The sequence below is a fragment of the Macadamia integrifolia genome, unplaced genomic scaffold, assembly GCF_013358625.1.
Source record: "Macadamia integrifolia cultivar HAES 741 unplaced genomic scaffold, SCU_Mint_v3 scaffold1303, whole genome shotgun sequence".
In the NCBI taxonomy this organism is placed as follows: domain Eukaryota; kingdom Viridiplantae; phylum Streptophyta; class Magnoliopsida; order Proteales; family Proteaceae; genus Macadamia; species Macadamia integrifolia.
In genome coordinates, this window is record NW_024868152.1 from 66,290 (window position 1) to 93,339 (window position 27,050).

The following is a 27,050-nucleotide window of genomic DNA, read 5'->3' on the forward strand; positions in this document are numbered from 1 at the left end:
TAAATGTTGTAGGCAAATGCATTTTTAAAAACATAAAAAAAAGCATTAAATGCCCAAAAAAAAAATCGGCCACCATGAATGCGTAGATCGGGTCCTCCCAAGTAACATATGAAAAAATTACATGATTTTACCATATTTACTAGCATATTATATGAAAAAAATTCTTTTTGGGAAATTGAAAATTACTTTTTTGGTCTAAGATGCCTTTCTAGTGTAGATGAAGCAATAATCACCTTAGATTCAAGTTTGGCAAGAAAAAAAATGAAAATCTCCACTATTTCCCCAAGTTTTCCACACATTGGAGAAAAAATGAACAAGGGATTTGCTAAAACAAAGGTGGGTTTCTATTTGAAATAAGATATAGGACCTGATTCCACCTAAAGGGTCGAATTAGGTGGTTTAAGTCAAAATTTCCCATGTTTTTACTGCAATATGGCAAATTTGGTCAAAATTTTTTGAATTGGGTTGATACCTGGTTGAAACATGTGACTTTTAAAGTCATGTTTGGTTTCATTTCGACCCTTGACGATACCTGCGAAATCGCTCGAGTTCTTAAACCATAGATAAAAGAACTCTTATAGAATTATGTTTGACCACAAGAGTAAAGGTCTATTGATAATCAATTACATAAACTTGATTGTACCCTTTGCCCATCAATCTTACCTTGTACCTCTTAATAGCACCATTTGATCAGTACTAGAATGTATAAACCCACCTGCATCTAATTGGAACTCTCTCCTTGGGAAGACCAAGTACAGTTCTTCTTAAGTGTCATCATTTCCTCAGACATGCCTTGCTTCCACTTGGGGTTAGTCATAAACTCAGTAATAGTTTTAGGGATGTATACAGAGAAAAGAGTAGCTATAAGGGCAACACCTCTAGGAGAGAGAGCATCATATGAAACAAACTAGGCTACAAACTCTCTTACTCGTTTGAACTGCAATAAGGAGGTCTAACTCCAAAGGGGGATAAGAGATGTTATCTGATTGAGGAAGCTCCGGTTGTGGATCCAAAGAGGACTCTTGGCAGGTCTTCTTTGTTCTTCTTGTGTACACAACAGGCTTCTCTTTACAAGGACCAATAGTAACAACATCATCCACTTCCTTATTTTCCCAATATTAAGAGAAAAAGGAGTAAGAGGCAAGGGAGTAAGAAACATAATGGCATCAATAGCCTTATCACTCTCACTTCCATTCTCCCCCTCAAGAGGATGTTGATGAGAAGCAAAGAAGGGCGCAGACTCAAGGAAGGTGACATCTTTGGAAAGAAATCACCTGTGAGAAAAAAGGTGGTAATAGTTATAACCTTTGGTAGTGGAAGAATACCCAAGGAAGAGTGTTTGAGAGCCTTAGGATCGTGTTTGGTGTGGGAGAAATTTGTTAACATGTATATAATAAACACAGCTAATAGCCTTGGGAGGAAGAGAAAAAGAAGACTGAGAAGACCAAACTGCAACATGGTTTTGGGATCCAAGGATTTTGGTAGGTATGCAATTGACAAGAAAAGCAGCAGTAAGATCAACTTCAAACCAACATCTATTAAAAACATGCATACCCAACAGAAAGGCTTTTCCGACTTTTAAGAAATGGTGATTTTTCCTGACAACTACCGTATTCTTTTGGGGTGTATCAACATAAGCAAGTTGATGGATAATACCATTGTAAGTAAAAAAGTCATGTAGACCACCATACATATACTCCCCCCCCCCCTTTATTAGACTAAAAAATTTTAAATGGTACAGACCATTTTATAATACTTTTTTATGCATCATAAGCATCATTTTGCTGTTTTATAAGAATGGTCCAAGTACAACGAGAAAAATAACCAACAAAAAAAATAAAGTAACGATGACCAAACAATAAGGTAGTGGGACAAGGTCCCCAAACATCAATACGCACAATGTGAAAGAGAACTGTAGATCTATTACCATGATAGGGATAAGATGAACGACAATGTTTGGCAAAACTACATGGTACACCAAGAATTACATCAGAGGAAGGAAAAGAGGGATGTACCAAACGTTGATACCAAAGCATCACCAAGTTTATAGATTACCATCACCACGGCCACATGCATAAGACTGTGGTGTAGTAAAAAAAGATTATTGTGCCTCAAGGCTTTAGAGCTTGCTCTCCTCACGTCCACTGCCAATAATCCTCTTTGTCACCAACTCCCAAAAAAGACAGTGAGAAGGAAAAAAGTGATACAACAGCTCAAAGATTTAGTCGAAGTGCTGACAGACAAAAGATTCAAGGTAAGGCTAGGAACATGAAGAACGAAATTAAGTGAAAACGGAAGAGGTAATGGGAATACTCCATTTACCAAAAAACAGAGGAAAGGGTACCATCAACCACACAAACTTTATCCTTACCAAAATAAATAAAATGAGAATCATAATAATGAGACATACCGGTCATGTGGTTAGTAGCACCAGAGCCAATGACCCACGATGGAGCAGTAGAGAGTGCAAATGTGAAGACATATATAGCGGCAGGTGAGGTATTTTACGTGGTAGATGGGCTATCTACATAAGACTGAGCCGGTGAAGCACTATAATAACATACCTAGAGAAGGCGTTGGTATATGCCTGTGAGTGTCCTCTAGGATTAGTCTCTATCACAATGGTATGGGTTGTAGCCCCTCCTTTACGGCCACCGCATGTAGCCCCTCCTTCTCTCAGGTATGCCTAAGTTTCCCACATTGATCTCATTGCTGGGGTCAGTCTCTGTCATCTCCACGGGATGACCCTTGGCCTCGGCCACCTCCACACCATTTTTTGTGGATAGTAGAAGAAAGGAGCAGAGCGTTTAAGTGGAGGTGCAAAACCATTGCACCTCTCCTAGTCTCCTCACTCAGTATGTAGATATACACCTTATGAAGGGATGGGAAAGGTGACCAGCCCAAAATTTGTATTCAGATTGACTTATAATCTAAATTCACCCACCTAGTAAAATCAGAGCACACTCCTATTCAAGGGTCCTATAGACCTCTTGGCTTCATCTTCAGTATTAGATAACAGATGGTTCCAGTAATGATTATGCTACTACTAGAATGCTATATTAGTATTATAGTAGTCAAAAATTGTTTTGTTCCCCTGATTCATGGAGAGGGCCTACTGAAGTAGCTGGTAAACCTTAGAAAAGTCACCTGCCCTGTCAGAGGTCTTAGAAACAATATCCCAAATATCCTTTGCAGTTTCCTTCCAGATAAATATCCTGCCTATCTCAGGTTTCATGGAGAAAGTAGCCAAGTTATAACAGTAGAGTTAGTAGTTTCCTATTTCTGGTAACCTTGATTAGTGACAAGTGGGAGCATTGATAGCCCCAGTAATGTACCCTAGCTTCCCTTTACTTCATAGGAATAGTCTTACATATTGTGACCGATCTAAATAGTTGGTACTATCCAACTTCACAAGAGAAATATGAGTATTAGGATTATCAAAGACAAGCGAATTGGGGTTGGTACTGTTAGGGATATGCCACCCTCACTCCTATTATGACATTATGTTTTGATGATAACAAATAATGATAAGTATTTCAGAATTTATCTTTAACGAATTGTTTTATAGACCTCAGATCATAAAGGCTATTCAACAAAAGGAATGAAGAAATGAAGAGATAAAAGAGGAAGAAACAACTCTGTTTGGTATCAGAACTTGGAGAAAATATCAAGTTGTAGCAGACATCTGTCTAAAGGTATCAGACCTCCAGCATTAAGCATGAAAGCACATTTGAATGTATCAAGCTTGCAAGGTAAATTTGAAGACCTCTGAAGACAAGCTACAGTAATGTAATAGTGCACACACTATACACAAGCACTGCATATTGTGAAACCATGCATTACATATTGCATACCTAACCTAAAATGACCCTAGATGATATCAAATGTGTGTATAAGACCCAAATCTGGTTGGATGCATGATTGGCTCCAACATGTTATGACAACTGCTGTGATTACAACAAGATTCAGGTTCAAGGGCAATTTGGTCATTTTATATGACCCTATCTGAAGATGATCTCTTCTACAAAATTGTAGAACATTGAATTGTGAAACCAACACAATTTGAATCATCTCATTCGGAGGCCGGAGGAAAAATATACGACCTTTCCCGTACAGGCTGTCTGTTATTGGCCAAAAGACAGAGGCCTAACGGCTCCTACCGGTAAAGCTCTGTGAACGTTTCTTTTTATCAGACATTGGCCAACAGATGCCTACCGGTAGCAACCAGATGCCATAAGATAAGCTGTCCGGCAAGCTGGAAGTCTATAGGTAGAGCTAACTAAGGCTCTAACGGTCAAAATTTTGAACCTCTCTCTCTAACGGATACTTGATCCAGTAGCTACCAGATCCTGGTGGTACCCTACCGGCAAAGACCAAAAGTGCCCGTTAGACACAGGTTTGAACCTTTCTCTTTAACCACTCTATCTATAAATAGCCAAACTTATGTACATCAAAAACACATTCAATACTACTCGCCCAAGTGCATTAATTGGGTATTAGAGATAAGAAAAAAAGAGTATATGTTTGAGTTCTTGGTTTTTCATTCAAATCTTCTTCATTGAAGAACTCAACCATCTCCATACAAGTCTTCTCCATTGCTTGGCATTCCTCTACAGGCACTGAAGACAACAAAGGTGCATTCATTTCATTCATAGCATTTCATACACGCACCACATGAGGTAGCATCCATCTAGTCATTTACTTTCAAATTTGTATTTGTCCAAGAGTTAGTTGAACTCTAGTATTGGACATTTTATTTACACAATTGTTCTAGACTGTACTTAGGCAAGTGTGTAGGATTCTTTTATCCTCAAAAAATTGTAAAGGTCACACTCTAGCTGTAAAGAGATTGGAAGGTTATTTTCTACCTGTAAAGAGATTGGAAGGTCACTCTCTACCTGTGAAATATATTTTTGTAAAGGATACTCTTTTCCTGGAAAAAGAGTTGTAAAGGTAATTCCTCCCCACCTATTGTACTGAAAGGGAAGAACTAGTGGATATCTCTCAAGGAGATCTTGTGAGGAGTGGACTTGACTCGAATTAAGTCGAACCACTATAAATCTATCTCTCTTGTGATTGTGTTATATTTCAAATTCCGCATTTAATTTACAATCACAGTTTTGAGGAACCATAAACCGAAAAGATTTAAAATCTACTAGTATAACCTATTCACCCCCCTCTAGGTTTTTTCAGTTACTACTTGACCCACCTGATGTAGCTTCCATAGGTTTTGTGAGATCAGACATGATGTAGGGATACACCCAAAAAAACATAAAGTGGGGCTGACACCCAACAAACAAACTGGGTGTATATACTCTACCAAAAATAATTTCTTCTCAGCACTCAAAGACAAAAAACAGTAGGCAAATAACTTAAAGGAGTTAAAAAAATCGCATTCTCCAAGGTTTAGCATCATCACAAGGCAATACATGATGCTCAAATAACATTCCTTACAATTCTAAGGCAATAAGAAGGTCACATACATATTTTTTGGCAAAAAAAATAATATAATTAGGGTGGCGGTAGTTAGTTTCAAGCAGAAAAAAGGATCTTAGAGAGAGACCTTTCTGAAGCACCATGCAACACCACTAGGGGATGGTAAAAGCCCCTAGGGCGATATAAGGGAGCCTAGTTCCAGTTCTAAAGCTGGTCGGATGAGGGAGAGAGGGAAAACACTCCAGGATAGAAGGGAGGAGAGCTCCTTGGCAATTGTCTTCTCTTCCTCAGTAAGGCTAGCATTGAGGAGATCAGATTAAAGGAGAATTTGAGTAGCCTAAAGACTGACCCTGTAAGAGGAGACTCTACCCGAATGTCACTAAAGGAAGAGGAATTCCAATTTTTAAGAGTAGCTTTTACATTTGAAGCTTTCTAGCAAAGGGAAACAAGGGGGGAGGAGAATGCCTAGACATCCAAGCCTCACATATAATAGGAAGGAAATCCTGATGAAGGTTCCACATGTTAAAGAATTTGAAAGGTTTGGGACCGAAGGAGGAGAGAGGGAACACATGAAGGGAGATAGGGGAATGATAAAAAATCTCCAGAAATCGAAGGTAGCAAAGGAGGACGGCAAAGTAGTCATCCAAGATTCATTAACCAGGGTTCTATCCAGCTTGTAAGAAATTCTATCAGAACCAGATCTTTGGTTGTGCCAAGTTCACTTGGCACTAAACCAGTTGAGATTAGTCATGCCAATATCTTCAATGTAGTTAATGAAGGAATTCATAGTAGTAAAATCAATAAGGATTCCTCTATACTTTTCAGAGTAGGCCAAACAACATTGAAGTCCTTAGCAAGAGCCCAGGGAAGAGGCCCAGTGAGGGGGACAAAGGAGTGAAGACCAGACTAAAGATATGAAAGATGGAGAAAAAATCCTCAATCCATTTGATCTATTAAAGATGGAGACCAGTGGAGATTAGTCATGCCAATATCTTCAATGTAGTTAATGAAGGAATTCATGGCAAGAAATCAATAAGGATTCCTCTATGTTTTTCAGAGCAGGTCAAACAACATTGAAGTCCTTAGCAAGAGCCCAGGGAAGGGCCCAGTGAGGGGGATAAAGGAGTGAAGACCAGACTAAAGATCACTCCTATCAGAGGGGCAATTCAGGGTATATATGACAGAGAGGAAGCAAAATTTGGATCCAAAAGGGTCAGAGATGGAAAGGTGGATGGATTGAGCGGAGGAGGAGAGAGCGGAGGCACAAATCTTATCCACATTCTAGAAGACTCTGAAAGCAGCAATGGAGGCAAGGATGTGTAGGGCATTAGCTTATAAAGTTTTGGTTTCTAATAGACAGTAGAAATTCGTTTTGGAGGAGCGAATGCAAGATTTGATGGTTAGATTGCTTTGCCGAGGAGTTGAGCCCTTGAACATTCCAAATGGTTTTAAGGGATCATTTGGAAGGGGTGGGATTTGGATTTGAAGTCTAAAGGGAGACAGATGGAGAAAGACCTTTCCTTTGCCTTTGATACTCCCTGATGGGGGAAGGTTAGGGGGATGTGATGTGAAGTGAAGACCAAAGGGGGTTTGAGGTGGAAGGATTCTTGGTTTCGGAGCCGGTGGCAACGATTGTTTTAGGAGGCAGGGACTTCGAAAATCTGGAATTAGATTTTGCCACACCGACAGCAGCTAGGGAGTGGCAGAGCCAAACGACGTCACCATGGGATTAGTCTTTGTTGCTGAGCTGAAGGTGGGAAGAGCTTCTTTAATGATGATGGTAGGCATAGTATGTTGGGAGGAGGTATCGGGAGTTTCAATAGGGCCTTAAAAGGGTAGAAGATGATTGAGCGCAACAACAGTAGATAACTATAATAGTTGTAGTGGCTATGGAGGTGCTATAGCGGGAACAACAAAAATGAAGGGGGCATGGGCGACAACAACAAGATCAATTGTAACAGAACTAATTGATGAAGCAGGAACAATAGCTTCATGGGGAGGGTGGCATGACATTATGGGGCAAGAGATAACAAGAGATGAGGAAGCGCCTTTAGATTCGTCACCTAGAGAGGATAAGGCATGGCAGAAGGCCAGTGAAAGGAGAAGGGATGCGGCGAGAAGTTGGTCTGGCATAAGGTTAGAGGAGAGTGACTAGTGGGAAGCACCATCGAGACAAGGTGGGAGGCCGGGGGGAGCCTTGCAATGGCAGGAGGGAGAGACGAAGAAGAATCGACAAGACTATGGCTAAGCGGAAGGCCAAGAGAGAGACCATCAAGGATGACAAATAGTGGTGATGGAGTTCTGGCAAGATAAGGGCCTAGCAAAAGACTATGTGAGAGGCCCAGAGGGGTGGTAAAAAAAATTGGAGAAGATAAAGAAGAAAGAAGAGAATAGTGGAACGTTGTGTGTGGTGAAATTTTATATTACTTCACTAATAAGATATAAGGAATTATATACACCTAACCTTCTTGGGGAATCTTTAATACACATTTTAACACTTGTCACACTTATAACTAGCCCATGACTTTTTAGCTAATGACATCCCCCTCCCTCTGAAATCGGCATTCATGGCTCCTTCCGCCGTCGAGTCGCCTCTTCCCCACCCCTCCCACCACTTTCGGCACCTCCCCCCCTCCCTCCTCTTCATTTCTTCCTTCTAATCCCCTACTGGTTAACACTTGGAGTTCCCCTTTCAAGCACTCTATTTCCCCCTTGCCGATGTTTTGGCCCTTTATTTTATCCCTTAAACCTTGTTGGGAGAATCCTAAATTGCTAAATAACTTGAGTGCCTCCTAGACTCTGAAGCTTCCAGATGGTCCACGTCCCTCATTGGCCACCTGGTCAAAACCTCCCTTTTGAAGCAGTGGAAACCTGTTGGTATCATGGAAACCTTCATATTAGATCATAGTTTCTTTGTGTTTAAATTCTCTAATGAAGGAGATAAAACTCATTACCTTGAAGGTTATCCTTGGCTTATGTGGAGAAAACCAACTTTTTATGCTCTTGGTATCATCGAATTTTGCTTAACCATATGGATTACTCTACCATACCACTATGGATCACTTTGCCTAGTCTTCCCCTTCACTTTTGGTGTTTGAAAGGTTTGAGCATGGTGGGCTTTATTCTTAACAACTCGCTCTGCTCCAACGCTCAAACAAATCGTAAGGATAAGCTGGTTTATGCTCACATTTGTGTGGAAGTCCTTGCAGTGGAAGCCCTCCCTTCCTCCATCTCTATTTAAGATGGGGAAAGCTTTTGCTTGTAACAACGGATCTGTTGTGACTAGTGCCTCCCTAGTGCCTCTAGTATAAAGTTTTTGGGCATGATACTGTCGACTGCCTTTTGAGGTCTTTGGCTAATGCTCCTAAAGGGGAGTTACCAGTTCATAATGGCCCCTCCTTTCAGCGTGATCGTTCTGTAATGTTGGCCTCTGACTAACGACCTTTCCTTCCTCCTCCGATGAGTGCTCGATAGCTCATTGGGCTCATTTGACGATGACTCCTTTAACGAAGACTCCTCTAGCTTTGCATCCTTTGAGGATTACTCCTCTAGTGAAGACTCCCTAAATATCGCCCCTTCTGGTGAAACTGAAGATCCTTCAGTGAAATCCTCTCTGGTTATGGAACCCTCTTTGTCAACTACTCTGATGCCGTGTGTGACTTGGAAGTGGGACCCATCGCCATTACGTCCTCTTTCATGGGTTAGAGTCTTCTTCCCTCTCTTTATCCTTGACACATCTTCCTTGAACCATTCCATAGGCCCACTGAAACTTTTCCTATCTTCGTATTTTTCTTTAGCTAATTCGGCCCATTCTTCTGGCCTGCTTCCTTTTAAACTCTCTGGCTCAGCCCAAACCACTTCTCTTAAGGCTACCTCTCAACCCACCAATGTTACCCTTGCTCACTACCTCTCCTTCTTGCCTACCCAACCCATTTGCCTTTGTTTAACCTTTCGTCCTTCCCTAATAAGCCTGAAATTTTACAGAAGACGGTAGCTTCCTCCAGGATATCTCGTTTGTCTAGATATAAGTAGCCCGGCCTCTGCCACCATTCCCTCCAGCCTCTCTTGTCTTATCGGAGACGCAGTAGTTCTAAGCCTCCCCCTTTTCATGCCAGCACCCCTATTTGGTGCTTAAGAAGCCCTCTCCACAAATTGTTTGATGTCTCAAGGCCTTGTCTGGAACTTCAGGGATCCAAAATCCCCTCAGAAGCAAGCAATTGTACACTTACTCTTTAAAGATATTCACTCAGGTTTTTGTTGCTGTTGGAACCTCAAATTAAAGAGCATTAGTTTTCTCGGGGAGCCTCCTCTATTGCCCTTGGTTGGTCCTTCTACACCAATCACTCCCATCATCAAAATAGCCACATTTGCTTCCTCTGGGATGCCTCCAAGCTTATTATCTCCCTCATTTATTCCACCTCTCAGCTTCTCCATTTATCCATCTCTGACATTGCTTTTAGCTTCTCTTTCCTATTTTCAGCCATCTATGCCTCTAACCGCATTGTTTGATAAGGATATCCTTTGGAATGACTTGCGTAGTTTCCTAACCAAGTTGGTTCTCGGGGCACATAATTCTATAAACATTGATGCTTTCAATGAATGCATTGAGGACCTTGCTGTTGATGACCTTCATTGGTTTGGTATAAAATTTACTTGGAACAACAAAAAATCAGGATCGGCTTGCATGCTTGGCCAGATGTTGGTCGATGAAGCTTGGATTTGTTCTTTCCCTTCCTCTCATACTATATTTGAGCCTCCCTTCACTTCTGACTGTAACCCGATCTTTCTCCATATCCACCCCTTCACCTCTTTTGTCTTAAACCTTTTAAATTCTTTGACATGTGGTCCTCCCAGCTAAACTTCTATTTCATTATTCAAAAATGCCTGGCTTAAGCTTGTTCAAGCTTACTCATCTCCTTTTATTACTCTAGCCACGAAGCTAAAAAATGTCAATGAACCCCTTATGCTTTGGAATACTAATACCTTTGGAAACATCTCTTCTCTTGTTGCTAATTGCAAGAATTGGCTCACTTCCATTTAGATTCAGATTTAGGCTGATCACTTGAACCCCATCCCTGGCTAGGGAAGAGAAAATTGAATATGCCAATCTTGCAACCTTATTAGCTAGTAGAAAACTTCTTGAGGCAAAAGTCTAGAATTAATTGGCTGGATTTAGGGAACTCTAATTCCTCCAATCTCCATCATTCTTTAAAGGCCAGGAACAACTTCAACTCCGTTCCCAAACTTACCAACTTGGATGGTATTCAATTTTCAAAAGTGGAAGAAATTAAAGGAGTAGCCATAAACTATTTCATGCACTTGTTTAATCCGCCCCCTTCTTCTATTGTCTCCATTCCTGAAGGTCTTAACAACAAGTTCATCCCTGACAACATGACTTAAATGCTTTGGTCTATCCCCATGAATGATGAAATCTCAGTTGCTATTCATTCTCACAAAGTCAAAAAAGACCCGGGTCTAATGGTTCAATATGGGTTTCTTCAGTTCAGCTTGGGACATTATTAGAGAGGATTTGATTAAAATTTGTCAAGAGCTTTTTCTTTAACCCAAGTCATATCAAGGGTATCAGTCATACCTTCCTCTGCCTCATCCCCAAGTAAGAAGGAGTTGACTCTATAAGGGATTTTAGGTCGATATCCTTATGCAATCTCCTATACAAGTTTATTGGCAAAATTCTTGCCATCCGTATGAAGACTGTGATTAATCCTCTTGTGAGAGATAACCAATTGGCTTTCATTCTGGGAAGAAGTATAGGAGATAACATCCTCCTTTGCCATATTATTGTTAGAGGTTTTGATAGAAATGACCTCCCCCTACCCCCAACCCCCCGATCGTATGAAGATTGAATTCCATAAGGCTTTTGATTCTCCGAGATGGGACTTCATTATTTCTGTTCTCAGCCAGATGGGTTTCCCTTATATAAACTAGATTTTTCATTGCATCGCTTTATTCTTTTAGTCAATGGTAGTCCAGTTGGCTATTTCTCATATTCAGTAGGAATTAGACAGGGATGCCCTCTATCTCTGTACTTTTTTTCCTAGCTAAGAAAGTTCTTTCTAAAAGCTTTCAATCTGCCATGGATCAGAACCTTATCACCCCCATTCCCAAGTGCAAGATCATTAAGCTAACCCATCTTGCTTTTGCTAACGATCTGATGAGTTTCTCCAGAGAAAATGACTCCACTTTGGATGTTATTATGCATTATTTGGGTCTCATTGCTAGCTTGTCTGGCCTCCGTATTAATCCTAAGAAATCGCCCATCGTCCTGTCTAGGAATTCGCATAATCTCAGGCCCTCTCTTCTTGAGAAGACTAGTTTTAGGTTGGGGTCCCTTCCGAGCAAGTATCTGGGGCTGCCGTTAATTCCTGCAAGACTCACTGCTAACCATTACACTCCTATGTTAGATCTTATTAGAAAGTACCTTCAATTATGGAAAGGAAAGCTCTTATCCTTTGCGAGGCAGTTAGTGGTTCTTAGTTCTGTTCTCCAAGCTTCCTACATCTACTGGTCCAGAATCTATGGGTTGCCTAAGTCTATTATCTCAAAATTGGAATTTCTCTTTACTGCAATCCTCTGGAAAGGATGTGAATCATCTAAATTTCTTCATTCCCATAGTGGGCTGCGGTCTGTCTGCTAAAAAGGGTCTGGGTGGTCTCAAATGAATCAGGGATGTCAATTATGCAGGAACTTTAAGCTAATCCGAAAAATGGTTTCCAAGAAAAAAAGCATTTGGGTGGATTGGGTCTACTCTTATTTGCTCAAGTAGGATTCTTTTTTGACAGTGCGCATTCCCTCTGATGCCTATTAGGTGTGATGCAAGATCTTCTCCCTCAAAACCGTTACTTCTTGATCTATTTCCTCTCGTATTGGCAGGCTCCTTCACCTATCTTTGGCTTGACCTTTTGCATCCTATGTGAATCCTCTCTAATGTCTTCACTGCTCGCAACATCTAGAGTTCCGGGCTCCTTAGGCATACTTTGGATGCAAACATTTTATTCCCAAGTTCATGGACTCTTTTTGCCCTTTCCTCTTCTCAAATTGTAGAATTTTGGAAAGCTTACCTGCCCATCCCATCTGCTGGTCATCTAAGAAATGATACAACTATTTGGATCCACCCCTTGAATGGGCTCTTTAGTCTTAAGCTGCTTGGGAATCCATCAGATCTTATGGGACTTTGACCCGCTGGCACAAGCTTATCTAGTTCAAGTATTATATTCCTAGGCTAAGCTTCACGGCTTAGCGAGCTTTCTCGAAATGCCTCTCTACTCAAGCTTTCCTCATCCAGAGATGGATTCCTGGATGAATTATTTTCTTTTCATTTGATAATGAATTATTTATTCAGCCAAAAAAATTACATACACTACCCCAGGGAGGTAAAAGGGGAAAAATAGAAAATGCAATAAGAGACGAGAAGAAAATAGAGTTGTTCCTAAAGTAACCTTATTACATAAACTCTAGCACTCCCTCTTAAGTTGGAAATAATATCATGCATTCCCAACTTGCATAGAAGGGTACTAAACTAGTGATAGATGAGCCCTTTGGTGAAGATGCCTATCGACTGATCATTTGTCTTCATGAAAGGAGTGCAAATGTAACCAAAATCTATCTTCTCCTTGATGAAGTGCCAGTCCACTTCGATATTTTTTGTCCTGTCATGTTGCACCGGATTATGAGAAATGCTTATAGCTACCTTGTTATCGCAGTAGAACTGCAGAAGCCCTTCAATGTCAAAACTCAACTCTTGAACCAACTGTCTCAACCATATAAGTGCACAAAATTAATGGGCCATTGCCCTAAATTCTTCCTCTGCAGTTAACCTGGCTACAAAATGCTGTTTTTTGCTCCTCCATTTGACCAAATTACCACCCACAATGTGCAATAACCAGATGTAAACCGTTTGCCAAAGATGGATCCAGCCCAATCAGCATATGTGTACCCCTTTATCCTTACGTAGTTGTTCCTAGCATACAATAGTCCTTTTCAGGGAAAAGGGCTTCTAATATCTAAGGATGCGGTAAATAGCATCCAAGTGCTTACTCTTGGGAGAATGCAAAAGTTGGCTCACCGCTCCTACTACATAAGTAATGTTTGCGTAAGTAAAAAAAAGTTGATAAGCTTCCCAAATGGTCTTTGGTTTTTCTCTGCATCAATAAGGAAATGAGTACAATCTTCTTCTAGTCCATAATTGTACTCAATAGGAGAATTGGCAGGTTTGCAGTCCAGCATCCTTGTTTCCTGCAAAAGATCCATCACAAACTTTCTTTGGCATATGTTTATCCCCTTCTTAGACTTTGACACTGCAATTCCCAAAAAATACTTCAAGTGCCCAAGGTCTTTGATTTCAAACTGTTTGGCCAAGTAGGTCTTTAGCCTAACTATCTTAGCTCTGTCATCTCCAGTCACTACAATGTCATCAACATAGACAACTAGTGTAATAATAGTACCATCACCTCGTCAAGTGACTAAGGTGTGGTCAGCTTGACTCTGGGATTACACATGCAAAGCCTTTTTAAGAAGACACACCTTCCCTTCAGCTGAAGGAAAGCGTTTACACTTCCTCCTTTAAGTCACCATGGAGGAAGGCATTCTTCACATCTGACTTGTATAGGGGCCACCCTATTTTCTGCCAAAGAAAGGAGAAACCTTATAAAATTGTGCTTAGCCATAGGAGAAAATGTAACCGATAGCCAATTCCGTACACTTGACTCTACCCTTTGGCCACCAACCTTACCTTATACCTCTTGATAGCACCATTTGATTAGTACTTGATTATGTAAATCCATCTACATCAAATTGGAACTCCCTCCCTGAGGAGGCCAATCAGTTTCCAGGTATAGTTCTTCTCAAGAGCCATCATTTCTTCAGACATGGCTTGCTTCTACTTTAGGTTATATATAGCTTCAGTGACATACTTAGGAATGGAAACAGAGGAAAGGGCAGCTATAAAAGCAACACCTGTAGGAGAGAGAGCTTCATAGGAAACAAACTAGGCTATAGGATTAGTGCAATATCTCTTTCCCGTTTTAATAGCAATAGGAAGGTCTAACTCAAAAGGGAGAGGAGGAATGCTACCTAACTGAGGAAGATGAGATCTCATAATGTGGATCCAAAGAGGACACTTCACACGTCTTCTTTCCCTTTCTCTTGTACACAATTAACTCCTCCTTTCCAGAACCATCACCTGAATGATCACAAGTATCAAGAGCATCCAATTCTTTGTGTTTCCCAACGTCAACCATTAAAGGGGAAATACACAAGGGAGGAAGAAATGGAATGATATCAGCAGCCTTTCCATTATTCTCCCCCTTAAGAGGATGCTTGGGAAGCAAAGAAAGGCATAGACTCAAGTAAAGTGACAACTTTGGAAAGAAGTCGCCTTCGGGAAGAAGGGTGGTACACCTATAGCCTTTGGTAATGAAACAATACCCAAGGAAAAGGCGTTTGAGGGCTTTGGAATCAAGCTTAGTGCGAGCGGATTTATTACATGCATATAAGAAACACAACTATACACCCTGGGGGGGGGGAGAAAAGGCAAAATCCTTAAGAGATATGAGTTGAAAAGGATTTTTTTGAACCAAAGATTTTGGTGTGCATATGGGAAAGAGGTCCAAGTTATCCAAGATTAATCATCAAAAAATGATAAAAGATAACAATAGTCAAATAAAGAGGTAGTGGGAGAAGGTCCCTAAACATCAATATGCACAATATGGATGGGAACTGTGGATCTATTGCGATGGTTTGCATAATATGGGAGGGAGCTATGGATCTATTCCCATGGTATGCCTAAGATGGAAGGGAACTGTGGATCTATTTCCATTGTAAGGATAAGGAGAACGACAATGTTTGCCAAGCAAATAGGGTTCACATTGAAATACAAAGAAAGAAGGAATGAAAAAAAAAAGTCTGGCAATTGTCTTTTCATACCACTGAAAGAGGGGTGGCCCAACCATTGATGCCACAACATCACAGAGTTAACAGTACTATTGCCACTATACCCACTTGCATAGGGCTTAGCAGTAGGTAGGAGGGAAGTTCTTGCATTAAGATAGTAGGGTCCCTTGGCCACTTTTCCAATAAGTCTATTCATCACCAAATATTGAAAACCATAATGAGATAGAAAAAAGTGAGAATAATTCAAGGATTTGGTTAGGTAGATGGCTCATTGTAGGTACGATGGATGAAAATCTTAATGCACCCGAGGGGAGAGGACACGAACCGTCTCTCTAGGGTTCACTAAGTACTATAGTACCCATCCACCTCGCAAGAGGGGGAACAAATAAAAGGGTGTCACCACCTAGACCAAGGTATAAGACCCCTTTCGAGGGGGGAAATGACTTCAATGGATGATGCAAATGTCAATTTGAAGAGAGAAGGATTATGATTATAAATAAGGGAAGAGAAGAGTAAGAAGAGAAGATGAGAGAAGGAAGATAAGAAAGAGAAGAAGAGAAGATGAGAGAAGGAAGATAAGAAAGAGAGGAAGTGAGTGCAAATCATGGGAGAGAAATGAGGTCTTCCCACCCATATTAAGGAAATTACAATACCTCCTAGGGAGGTAAAAAAGAAAAACTACAAAATACAAAATAGGACAACATAATAATGAAATAGTTCTTAAAAGTACCCCTATTACATAAACTCTAACACTCCCCCTTAAGCTAGAGAATAAATGTCATACATTCCCGGCTTGCATAAAAGGGTGCTGAATTGATGAGGAATAAGTCCTTTGGTGAAGATGTTTGCCAATTGATCACTAGTCTTCATAAAGGGTGTGCAAATGTTCCCGGAGTCAATCTTCTCCTGTATGAAATGCCGACTACTTCAATGTGCTTTGTTTTGTCATGTTGTATTGGGTTATGGATAATGGTTATGGTTGCTTTGTTATCACAGTAGAGCCACATAGGTCCTTTAGTGTCAAACCCCAACTCTAGAACCTACTGTCTCCACCATATGAGTTCACAAACTCCAGGAGCCATTGCCTTGTATTCTACCTCTTCATCTAACCACGACAGATTGTTTCTTGATCCTCCATGTAACCAAATTACCACCCACAAATGGCCGAAATTAGCAAAATGAGTGAAACGGAATGACCGAGATGACTGAAATTTCGACAAAAATAGTGATTTTTTTTTACCGAAATTAGCAAATTTTCATAAAGAAATGACCAAAATTGCGTCTTTTAAGTGTTTTGTAGGTAGTTTCATTACTGTAAAATAAAAAATAGCAAAAATCTGAGATTTCAACGAGTTTTCGAGCCATACTTTAAGCAATAAATTTGTGGTTGATATCAATCTCTTTGCATAAAGGAATTAGCTGATGTGGTGTATTTAGAGGATCCAAGCACAACGGAATTAGTTCACAGATTGCAAAAGATCCTGCTTTCAACCAGATGGTTTGAGCATCCCCAAAAGAGTGATCATGGTGCCAGAAAAGATGGTGTGTCTGAATTCGATACGCAATAGTATTACTCTACCATGTAACAGGTCATGCGCAATCTTCAACAATTCATGACTATGGCTGAGAGACTTGGTAATGCTTTGATGCAGGTAAATATAGTTTGTTCTTGTTCAGTTGTAATCTCCATGACATCAATATGGTGTAAGATGGAAATGTACATGTTTGCAGGATCCATCAATGTCTACCACCATGCTGGAGAATTTGGTAAACCCCTCACATACAAACCTAAAATCAAGGAATATACATCTTGAAACCTATTCTGGATGAGATTGAGAGTGGTGGTCAGCTGCAATGAGGAGGTTAAGAAAATGAGAGAGTTTGGTGTGAATTTTGAACCATAGAAATGAAGTTTGACATTGGCCACTCTCATTGGCTGATTTTGGAAGTGTATGGCATGTGGGATACCCCTGGCATGGCAATTACTACCATCATGTGTGCTAATGGGAATTGACGGTCGGAATGTTAGTTTCTATGGTTACTAGACTTATTCTACTCTTGGATATCATGTCATTGTTTTAGATTTGCAGAAGTCTTGCCTGCCATCAGATTGTGGTGTTCAAGGTATTGGAACAATCCTGAGGTATTACAAAAATTAGGCCAAGCAGCCCAAGCTATAGGTCTTGCAGTTCCAGGCGCTGCTTCCTCTTCAACTAAGACCTCTCAGAATGATATTTCCTCTCACGAAAACAGCCTCCTTCACTCCAACGACCTCTCTCCCTACCCCCGAGCCACTCCGTTAGTCTCTCTTCTACTTATGTGGGATCTGACTTTGAATAAAGGAAATTACCTAACCAAACTCCGTTAGTCTCTCTTCTACTTATGTGGGATCTGACTTTGAATAAAGGAAATTACCTAACCAAATAGGGACTGATTTGTGTAGGAGTTAGGGAAGAAATAAAGAATTAGGTAAAAGGAAAGGTACCGATCAGTAGCAAGGGAGAAGGGAACAACCAAGGTAAGAACGTTTGCCTCATAGAGTGTGCTTTCCTTTAATTTCCCCATTATGAGTTTTCCTAAAAAGGGAGAACGAATGCATCTTCCATACGCTTCAGTTACAACATCCTCCACTCTTAATGAATGATTGTGGGTGAGACTGCAGAAATATTTCTGCTCTCCCATTTTGAAACCACCATGCCATCAGGTTGCCACCAGAACTGCTCTCCCTCATGAATCAAGATAAGGGGAGGTTTTCCCACAGATCTAGACCCCATCATGGTACACTCGATTTAGGTTTCCATATAGAGCCCAAACCTACAAATAATCGAATCTCCCGAGTTAATATAAATTCCTTTCATCCCAAATTTGGTGGTAGTTGCTTGGAAGGACAATGCTTTCTATCATTTTTTTTGTTATTAAATTGAATAAGTTTAATATACAGCAGTACAAAACTACAGAATTATCATCATTATAGTTGGGGTTCCCTTTGACCCGTTTCAAGTACTGTGAAAGTACCGTTTCCATTTTGATGGTAGTATATGAGAAGACAATCTACCACTATTCAATTCTGAAGCCATAGCTCATGAATTAGAAAAGGAAGTATGGCTCTTTCGATCTTCTTCCATTTATTTATTCCAGTGAGTAAATCACAAAATTGTTCTAGCTAGCTCAGTAACTTTTACCATAGTAGAGAACATCTTTGTACTCAATTTTAACTAACCTGTGTCCACTGATTGTATTCCAGGGGTTATAGTTGATATTGATCCATCTTTTTTTTTTTTCATTTCGCATGAAACTTTATTAACATTTTGAAATTTCAGTCATTAGCAGCCAGCTCTTCATTAAGAAGAAGCGTCAGTTCTTCCAATCATCAGTGTTATGTCACCATTTGTGCTGCCATTATACCTCCTTCTCATTATTGTCATTAACTTGTTGCATGTATCTTCGTATGCTTAGACCTCTCATATATGGCATCTGTTAAGTGTAGACGTAAATCTAGGATGATTTAGTGATTTATATCAGTGAGAAATATTTTTTTTGGGTTGGGTACAAGTTCACACATTTTCTTATGCTTTCATTTCTCACGTCACTAATAATAATTTGCAGATTTTCAATCCAATGTTAGAAGACTGGTCATCGGGACTCTGAAAAAAGCAAAGAAAATCAAAGGGGAACAGAAAGGGAAATGACTTACAATAAGAACCTTACCCGTAATTCAAATTCTTGTATGGTAAAAGCTGTTGATTTTAGGCATGAGTGGGGGAGATCTTCTCAACATTCGACCTTCCAAGCTCAAGTATCAATGTAAGCAGACTGTCTCTTTTCTTCTATTTTTTCACTTTTGATTCATCTATCCATCCTTTTGATCTTCTCTTAAAATTGGTCATTTCAATGTGTTGCTGCCAAAACCCCGCTAGTCCAACCTACACAAACACAGACGACGGAGGCCCGGAACTTTGTCCGGGGTTAGTCCTCCGACGCTCAAGTCAGGGTCGGCCGCACAGTTCAATAAGGGAGTAATGGTGAGGGTCTCAGAGCTTACCTTCCCCTTTCTTCCTTGCCTTTTTATATAGCTCTTCGGCCTTAGGGTTTTTTTTTCTTCTTCCCTCTTAGAGTCCTACTAGAATACGTCCAACCTTCTGGGGGAATATTCCCCTCATGCAGGCGACGTGATCCCGCGTGATTCTGCGGGCGTGCCTCGATGATTGAGCGTGCTCGAGTGTGAGTGGTTTCTTGGAACCTTCGTCTGGTGGAGGACACGTGTCCCAGTAGTGACACGTGTCATTGCCCCCCACCGAGAGGTTATTTTGGCTATATCAGGAGCCCCCTTACTTCCACTAGGAGCTTCTTCCTGTGGGAGTAACCATCTTCTGAGGTTGAATTGTTCCCTCGGTCTTGGCATTACCAGTGACCAAGGCTTTGGGGTCGATCGAGAGAAAGACCTTTGGCCGCTTCGGATCGGCTTTACTGAGCCCCCTGTTGAAGGTGGGACCTTCGGTCAGCACCGCTCGGCTTTGCCGAGCCCCTGCCGAGGGAGGGGCCCTCGGTCAAGTCCGTTCGGCTTTGGCCGAACTCCCAACCGAAGGAGGGACCCTCGGTCAGGTCCGTTCGGCTTTGGCCGAACTCCCAACCGAAGGAGGGACCCTCGGTCAGGTCCGTTCGGCTTTGGCCGAACACCCTACCGAAGGAGGGACCCTCGGTCAGGTCCGTTCGGCTTTGGCCGAACTCCCAACCGAAGGAGGGACCCTCGGTCAGGTCCGTTCGGCTTTGGCCGAACACCCTACCGAAGGAGGGACCTTCGGTCAGGTCCGTTCGGCTTTGGCCGAACTCCCAACCGAAGGAGGGATCGTCCGCTAGGCCTGCTAGGTCCGCTCGGGCGCAAACCTCGAGGCTTCGTACTTGGCGGTGCCATTAATGCTCGGAAGTCGTACCGCCATTCTTCCATCTATATAATGTGGGGGGCCATTTGTGGGGCAACCTTTCTTTTTTCCCTTCGGAGAGCTCACCTTCGGTCTCGGATCCCCTTCTAGCCTCGTCCTCTTCTTCTTTAGCTTAGCAACAAGTAAGTGATGTCTTCCTCGTCGGGCTACAGCCCATCATCCCGCGAGAGGTCAAGACCAAGACGTAGGTATAGGAGTCCTGGGGAAGTCCGAGGGATGTCCTCGGATTCCACCGACTCTCCCTCCTCCCGCGACTCATCGTCAGCGGCCACACCGTCGGGGTCCAAGGGTGGCTCCAACGGTGAGGAGTTTAGGGAGAGGGTGCTCGACGCCCGAGCCCAGACACAGGAGCCCTTAGAAGTTGAGGCCCTTAAGATCGTCTCCACGATGGACGAACCAGAACTGGAGGAGCTAAGGGCCTCCTTCGGCGTTTCGGATGCTTTCGAGCTCCGTCTGCCCAAACCCTCTGACCGAGCCAGCTATCGGAACCCCGAGGAGCTGTGCCTGTACAAGGAGGCCTTCAAGGCAGGCCTTCGGCTGCCCCTCCACCCCTTCTTCACCAAAGTGTTTCGGCACTATGGGGTAAGCCCGACCCAGCTAACGCCGAACGGGTGGCGACAAGCATTAAGCTTCGTCATCTTCTTCGTTCGGCACAAGAGGCCTCTCTCCCTTCGACTCTTCATAAACTGTTTTCTTCTTCAGGCCTGTAAGGGACTTACGGGCTGGTACTATTTTTGCCCCCGAAAGGACCTTCGGCTCCTGAAGGGTTACCCGACTTCCATCCATGGATAGAAGGAAAAGTACTTCTTTGTGAAGTCGACCGAGGGGGTGCCCTTCGGCACGGTCTGGGACATCCCGGACCTTAGGGATGTGAACTCCGCCCCTGCCCTATTCGGGGCAGACGCGGAGTCGTTGGCGATGGCGAGGCGGCAGGAAGGCTGTTCTCCAGTTGAGGCCGACTGCCTCAAGTCCGACGCCATCCTCTTCAAGTTCGGGCTTAGCCCGGGTGAGTTAGGCTAGACTCCGTCTTCTTCCTTCGAGTGTCGGTCCTTCGTACTAATACCTCTTGTTTCTTCTTGCAGTGCAAGTTACCAGAGCCGAGGCTAAGGCCGCCGCCGCCGCAAGACAAGCAAAGATAAAGGAAGCCAAGGCCCGTGACGCCCCCCAGCCGCCGAAGTCCAAGAGGAAGGAAAAGGCGGGCCCGTCTTCTGAGACCCCGAAGAAGAGGCCCAGGGTGGAGGGGTCGACTGCCGAGGTTGTCCAAGCCCTTGCTGCTCCCAGAGACGGTCTGGCTCAAGACCCTTCGTCCGCCACTGCCTCCCGAGGCCCGAAGGTCCCGTCGATGAGGGCTGAGGTGGGGTTCATCCCACAATGGTCGGTGAAGGAAGACGACACTCTGGCCGTCGGACGGGTTGCCAGAGAGTTGGTGACGAAGGGGAGTCTTCCCCGAGACGCCACCGAAGCCCAGAAGCAAGGGACGGCGGCACTGATCACCTCGGCGTGCATCTTCATGGCGGGGGTAAGCTTCGGTCCCCCTTCTCCTTCGGTCTTCCTACCTCTCTCTTTTTTTATTCTGACCTTCGGTGCTCTGTGCAGGCTCAGAACCAGATGGGTCAGCTGGCCCTCCGAGCCGAGGCCATGTGTCGGGAGCTTGAAGCCAGCGAGAGGGAGAAGGTCTCCCTAGACAACGAGCGCTCCATCCTCCTCGAGAAGGTGGAGCACCTGGAGTGCGACCTAGCCCTCGAGCGCCGAGAGTGCGAACGGAAGCTCTCGGAGTTGAAGTCACAAGTGAGGGCCCGCCTTCAGGAAGCTGAAGCCCGAGGGGTCGAAAAGTATCGGTCCTCCGAGGCCTTCAAGGAGGAGATCAAGAACGCCATCGCCCCAGGGTACACCATGGGCGCTACCGAGGTCCAAGATTGGGTCCTCGGGCGCTACCCTGGGGTTTCCTTTGCAGACAGCGGCCTCATCTTCGAGGACGACGATGTGGAGGTGGTGCCATCGACCACCGAGGTTGCCGACGCCGACGGTGGAGGTGGCAGCGAGGAAGGCGAGATCCAGCTGCATAGGGAAGTCCCTCCGACTCCTGGTCGTGGGGGTTCGGACCAGGAGGCACTCCCCACCGAAGACGAGGCCGCGAACCCGACGGACGCTCCTTAAGGTCGCCTCGGTTCTCAGCGCAGGCTACCCCCCTTCTTGTCATGTAACTAGCCTTCGGGCCATAATGTAGTCTTTTGCCTTCGGGCTTCGTATGTAGTCTTTTGCCTTCGGGCTTCATATGTAGTCTTTTGCCTTCGGGCTTCATATGTAGTCTTTTGCCTTCGGGCTTCATATGTAACTAGCCTTCAGGCCTCGTATGTGATCTTTCGCCTTCGGGCTTCATATGTATGCAATCGTTCTTTTTCCAACTGTCCTTTTAATGATCTTTGGTTTGTAAATAGTTGCAGAGGGCCAAAACCCTAACTGACCTTAAGCTTATTTCCCCGAGACTTGGCCGAGGGTCGACCTGTTAGTAAGTTTGACGAAGGCCGACCCTATTATCATCAGCAATATTTTATCGTGTTTTCCCTCTCGGCTCGAGCCGAAGGGTTCACCGAAGGTCGAGGGGTTCACCGAAGGTCGATCGTCCAATAGTCCGAATCACCGAAGGTACCCTCGGCTCCAGCCGAAGGGTCTGTTAGATGCTACCCCTTCGGTCAGGTCCGTTCGGCTATGGCCGAACTCCGAGTTGAAGGGGTGATTGAGCCTCCAAGGTGTGGACCTTCAGTCATCCGTTCCTCAGGGTTAGAGGTAGGAGAATTCTCAGTTGCCGTAAACCAGCTCTCATATTATCCATAGTTTCGCGGATTTCAAGATGAATTACAACTTAAAAAGGGTTCAAAAAGACAATAATTGCAAAGAACGACAGACGGAAAAATTTACAAATGACTATTGTGTGCCCGCTACTTTACTACTGGTGGAATTTTCTTAGATTATCTGAGTTCCACGATCGGGGTACCCTTACTCCCCCCGTAGTCTCTAGGTGGTAGGACCCTGGTCGTATTACCCTCGAGACTCTGTAGGGACCTTCCCAGCTTGGGTCCAGCTTCCCTTGATGCCTTGGGTCCGACACTTCCGCCCTTCTAAGGACAAGGTCGCCCTGCCTAAACTCGTTCTTCCGGACTTTGGTGTTGTAGTGCCTAGCGACCCTCCGCTGGTAGGCGGCGATCCTTTCCTGTGAAGCTTCTCTGGTTTCTGCCAAGAGGTCCAAATTTGCCCGGAGTCCTCCGTCGTTTTCGTCTTCGTTGTAGTACCGAATCCGATGGGTAATAGCCCCTATCTCTACTGGGAGTACAGCTTCAGTGCCGTATGTTAACATGAAGGGTGTTTCTCCGGTAGCTAACCTTTCGGTGGTGCGGTAGGCCCAGAGAATGTGGTGCAACTTGTCTGCCCATAGCCCCTTGGCATCATCGAGTCTCTTTTTTATCCCTTGGAGCAACGTACGGTTGGTTACTTCTGTTTGCCCGTTGGTCGAGGGATACCCGACAGAGGTTTTCCTGTGGTTGATGCCGAGGGCCTCACAGAACGCGTCGAAGGTCGGATTAGCAAACTGAGTTCCATTGTCTGTAACCACGACCTGGGGGATTCCGAATCTGTATACCACCGCCCTTTGGAAGAAGTCCCTAATGTTCTTTTCTGTTATCGTCGCTAGGGCTTCGGCTTCCGCCCACTTCGTGAAGTAGTCGACCGCCACCACGACAAACTTCCTCTGTCTCGTGGCTAGGGGGAACGGGCCTAAAATGTCCATCCCCCACATGGCGAACGGTACTGGGCTAGATAGGGACGATAGCTCGGTAGAATGTAACCTGGGCACGGGGGCGAACATCTGGCACTTGACGCATTTCCTGACCAGCGATTCTGCGTCCTTTCTCATTGTCGGCCAGTACAGGCCCTGCCTTAGTACTTTGTGCGCCAGGGCCCGGGCCCCAAGGTGTTGGCCACATATCCCCTCATGCACCTCCCGGAGCGCATACTCGCCGTCGGAAGAATCCAGGCACTTGAGGTATGGTGAGGTAAACCCTATCTTGTATAGAGTGTCGTCTTTCAGGAAGAAGCGCGCTGACCTTATTCTTACTTTCCTTGCTTCGTCCCTGTTCTCTAGGAGCTTCCCCTCCTTGAGGTATTCTATTATGGCGTCCATCCAGCTTCGGCCGTTTTCACCTACGGGTAACACCTCGTGGGGTTTCTCGATGCTTGGCCGTGGTAGGACTTCGAAGTACACCGCTCGTCCAAATTTCGCGAAGTCAGAAGTGGCCAGCTGCGACAGTGCGTCTGCGCTAGCATTCTCTTCTCGTGACACCTGCTTTACCTCAAATTCCTTGAAAGCCGCTGACCCTTCTCGCATCGCGTTCAAGTATTCGGCCATCCTCTGCTCTTTGGCCTCGTATTCGCCATTCACTTGCCGCACCACGAGTTGGAAGTCGCTATTCACCACCAGTTCCTTCACCATCAAAGCCCGGGCCAGATTAATTCTGGCTATTATCGCCTTGTACTCCGCTTCGTTGTTGGAAGCGTCGAAGCCGAACCGTAGGGCGCATTCTACTTTGAAGCCTTCGGGGCTTACCAACACAATTCCAGCGCCACTTCCACCGCTATTGGAAGCCCCATCTACATACAGCGTCCAGGCCTCCTCTGCTCGTTCTTCGGCAGATTCCTGCGGGTCATCGGGGATCGTCGTCTCCGCTATGAAGTCTGCGAGGGCCTGTGCTTTAATTGCGGTTCTCGGCTTGTACTGGATGTCGAACTCTCCCAGCTCTATGGCCCAATTTACCAGATGACCGGACATATCTGGTCGCTGCAGTATTTTCTTCAGAGGCTGGTCGGTGAGTACGCATACTGTGTGCGATTGAAAATATGGCCTCAGCTTTCTTGCCGCCGTCACGAGGGCGTATGCCACTTTCTCCGCCTTTCGGTATCTTGTCTCGGCATCCAAAGGGGTTCGGCTGACGTAGTATATTGGCCTTTGTTGCTTCCCTTCCTCTTTCGTCAGTACGGCGCTTACAGCAACTGCCGATACAGCAAGGTACAGCTGTAGGACATCCCCGGTGTTCGGCTTTGTCAGCAGTGGGGGTGCGGCCAAGTACTCCTTCAATTGCTCGAAAGATCTTTCGCACTCCTCCGTCGACTCGAACCTTTTAGCCCCTTTCAGCGCCTTGAAGAAAGGAAGGCATCTATCAGCAGACCGAGACATGAATCTTCCGAGGGCAGCTACCCGACCCGTCAGCTCCTGGACTTGCTTTACGTTCTGGGGTGACCTCATGTCCCGAATGGCTTGTATTTTGACTGGGTTGGCTTCGATTCCTCTCTCTGAAACGATGAAGCCGAGGAACTTCCCCGAGGCTACTCCGAAGGCACATTTTGCTGGGTTCAGCTTCATGTCGTACCGTCGTAGCACTTGGAACGCCTCTTCCAAGTCTTGGATGTGTCTTTCCGCCTTCAGGCTTTTCACGAGCATGTCATCCACGTACACTTCCATGGTCTTACCGATCAGCCCTTTAAAAACTTTGTTCACCAACCTCTGATAGGTGGCCCCCGCGTTCTTTAGTCCGAAAGGCATGACCTCATAGCAGTACAACCCTCCCTCAGTTATGAAGGACGTTTTCGAGACATCAGCCTCGGCCATTTTGATTTGGTTGTACCCCGAGTATGCATCCATGAAACTCAGCGCCTCGTATCCCGCCGTCGCGTCGATGAGCAGGTCTATCTTCGACAGGGGGTATGCATCCTTGGGGCAGGCCTTATCCAGGTCGGTGAAGTCGATGCAGATCCTCCACTTCCCATTTACCTTCGGGACCATCACCACGTTAGATATCCACTCCGGGTACTGGATCTCTCGGATGAACCGGGCCTTCAGTAACTTTTCTACTTCCTCGTCTATCTTCTTCTGTCTTTCTGGGGCGAACGTCCTTTTCCTCTGCTGCACCGGCTTCTTCATGGGGCTAACATTCAGGTGATGTTCTATTACTTCTCGGTCGATCCCGGGCATGTCCGATGCTGACCAGGCGAATACGTCAACGTTGCTCCGTAAGAATGAGATGAGTCTTTCTTGCTGCAACCTTGGCATGGTAGCCCCAATCTGGAATTGCCGGGTATGATCTCCTTCTTCAGCTTCAACTTGCACTAAATCTTCGGCCGGCTCTCCTCGTTGATAACTGGCATCATCACGTAGATCCTCTATCGGGAGCGTCTCACCCGCCTTTTCTTTTCCCCAGAGAGTAGTGGCGTAACATCTTCGGGACGTCTCCTGATCACCCCGACACTCCCCGACGCCATTCTTGGTTGGGAACTTCATTTTGAGATGGGGGGTGGAGACGATGGCCTTTAACAGATTCAACCCGACTCTTCCTAGTATGGCATTATACGCTGATGTAATGCTCACTACCAGGAAGTTGATCATCACCGTCGCCTGGCGATCTCCGGTGCCAGCTCGGACCGGCAGCTCTATCGACCCTTCCACCTTCACTGGGGCACCAGAGAATCCCTGCAACGGGTGTTCGACCTTTTTTAACTTTCCTTCGTCGAGGCCCATCTTCCGGAAAGCTTCGAGGAACAGGATATCAGCTGAGCTGCCGTTATCCACTAAGATCCTCTTCACTTTGCAATCTCCTATAGTCATGGCGATGACCAAGGCATCGTCATGCGGGGTCTGTACCCCTTCCAGATCATCGTCTGAGAAGGAGATGACCGTCCCCGTCTTCGCCTTCTTGTTCGACCATTCTGCCACATGTA

At 44.5% G+C, this 27,050-nt stretch overlaps 1 protein-coding gene across 2 annotated transcripts in view; it reads left to right on the forward strand.

Annotated features, from left to right (window-relative positions):
- The window catches only part of LOC122063363, a 55,612-nt gene extending 36,469 nt beyond the window's left edge, over positions 1-19,143 (forward strand). The window contains exons 7-8 of one of the 2 annotated variants that reach the window (XR_006135310.1): positions 3,569-3,752; positions 18,952-19,143. Coding sequence is in view for 1 of the 2 variants with exons in the window: in XM_042627082.1 (XP_042483016.1) it covers positions 18,952-18,993 (42 nt within the window). In the remaining variant the exon portion in view is untranslated. The remainder of the gene's footprint in view (positions 1-3,568; positions 3,753-18,951) is intronic. The other variant, XM_042627082.1, reaches the window with a different exon arrangement.
- The last annotated feature ends 7,907 nt before the right edge of the window (positions 19,144-27,050 follow it).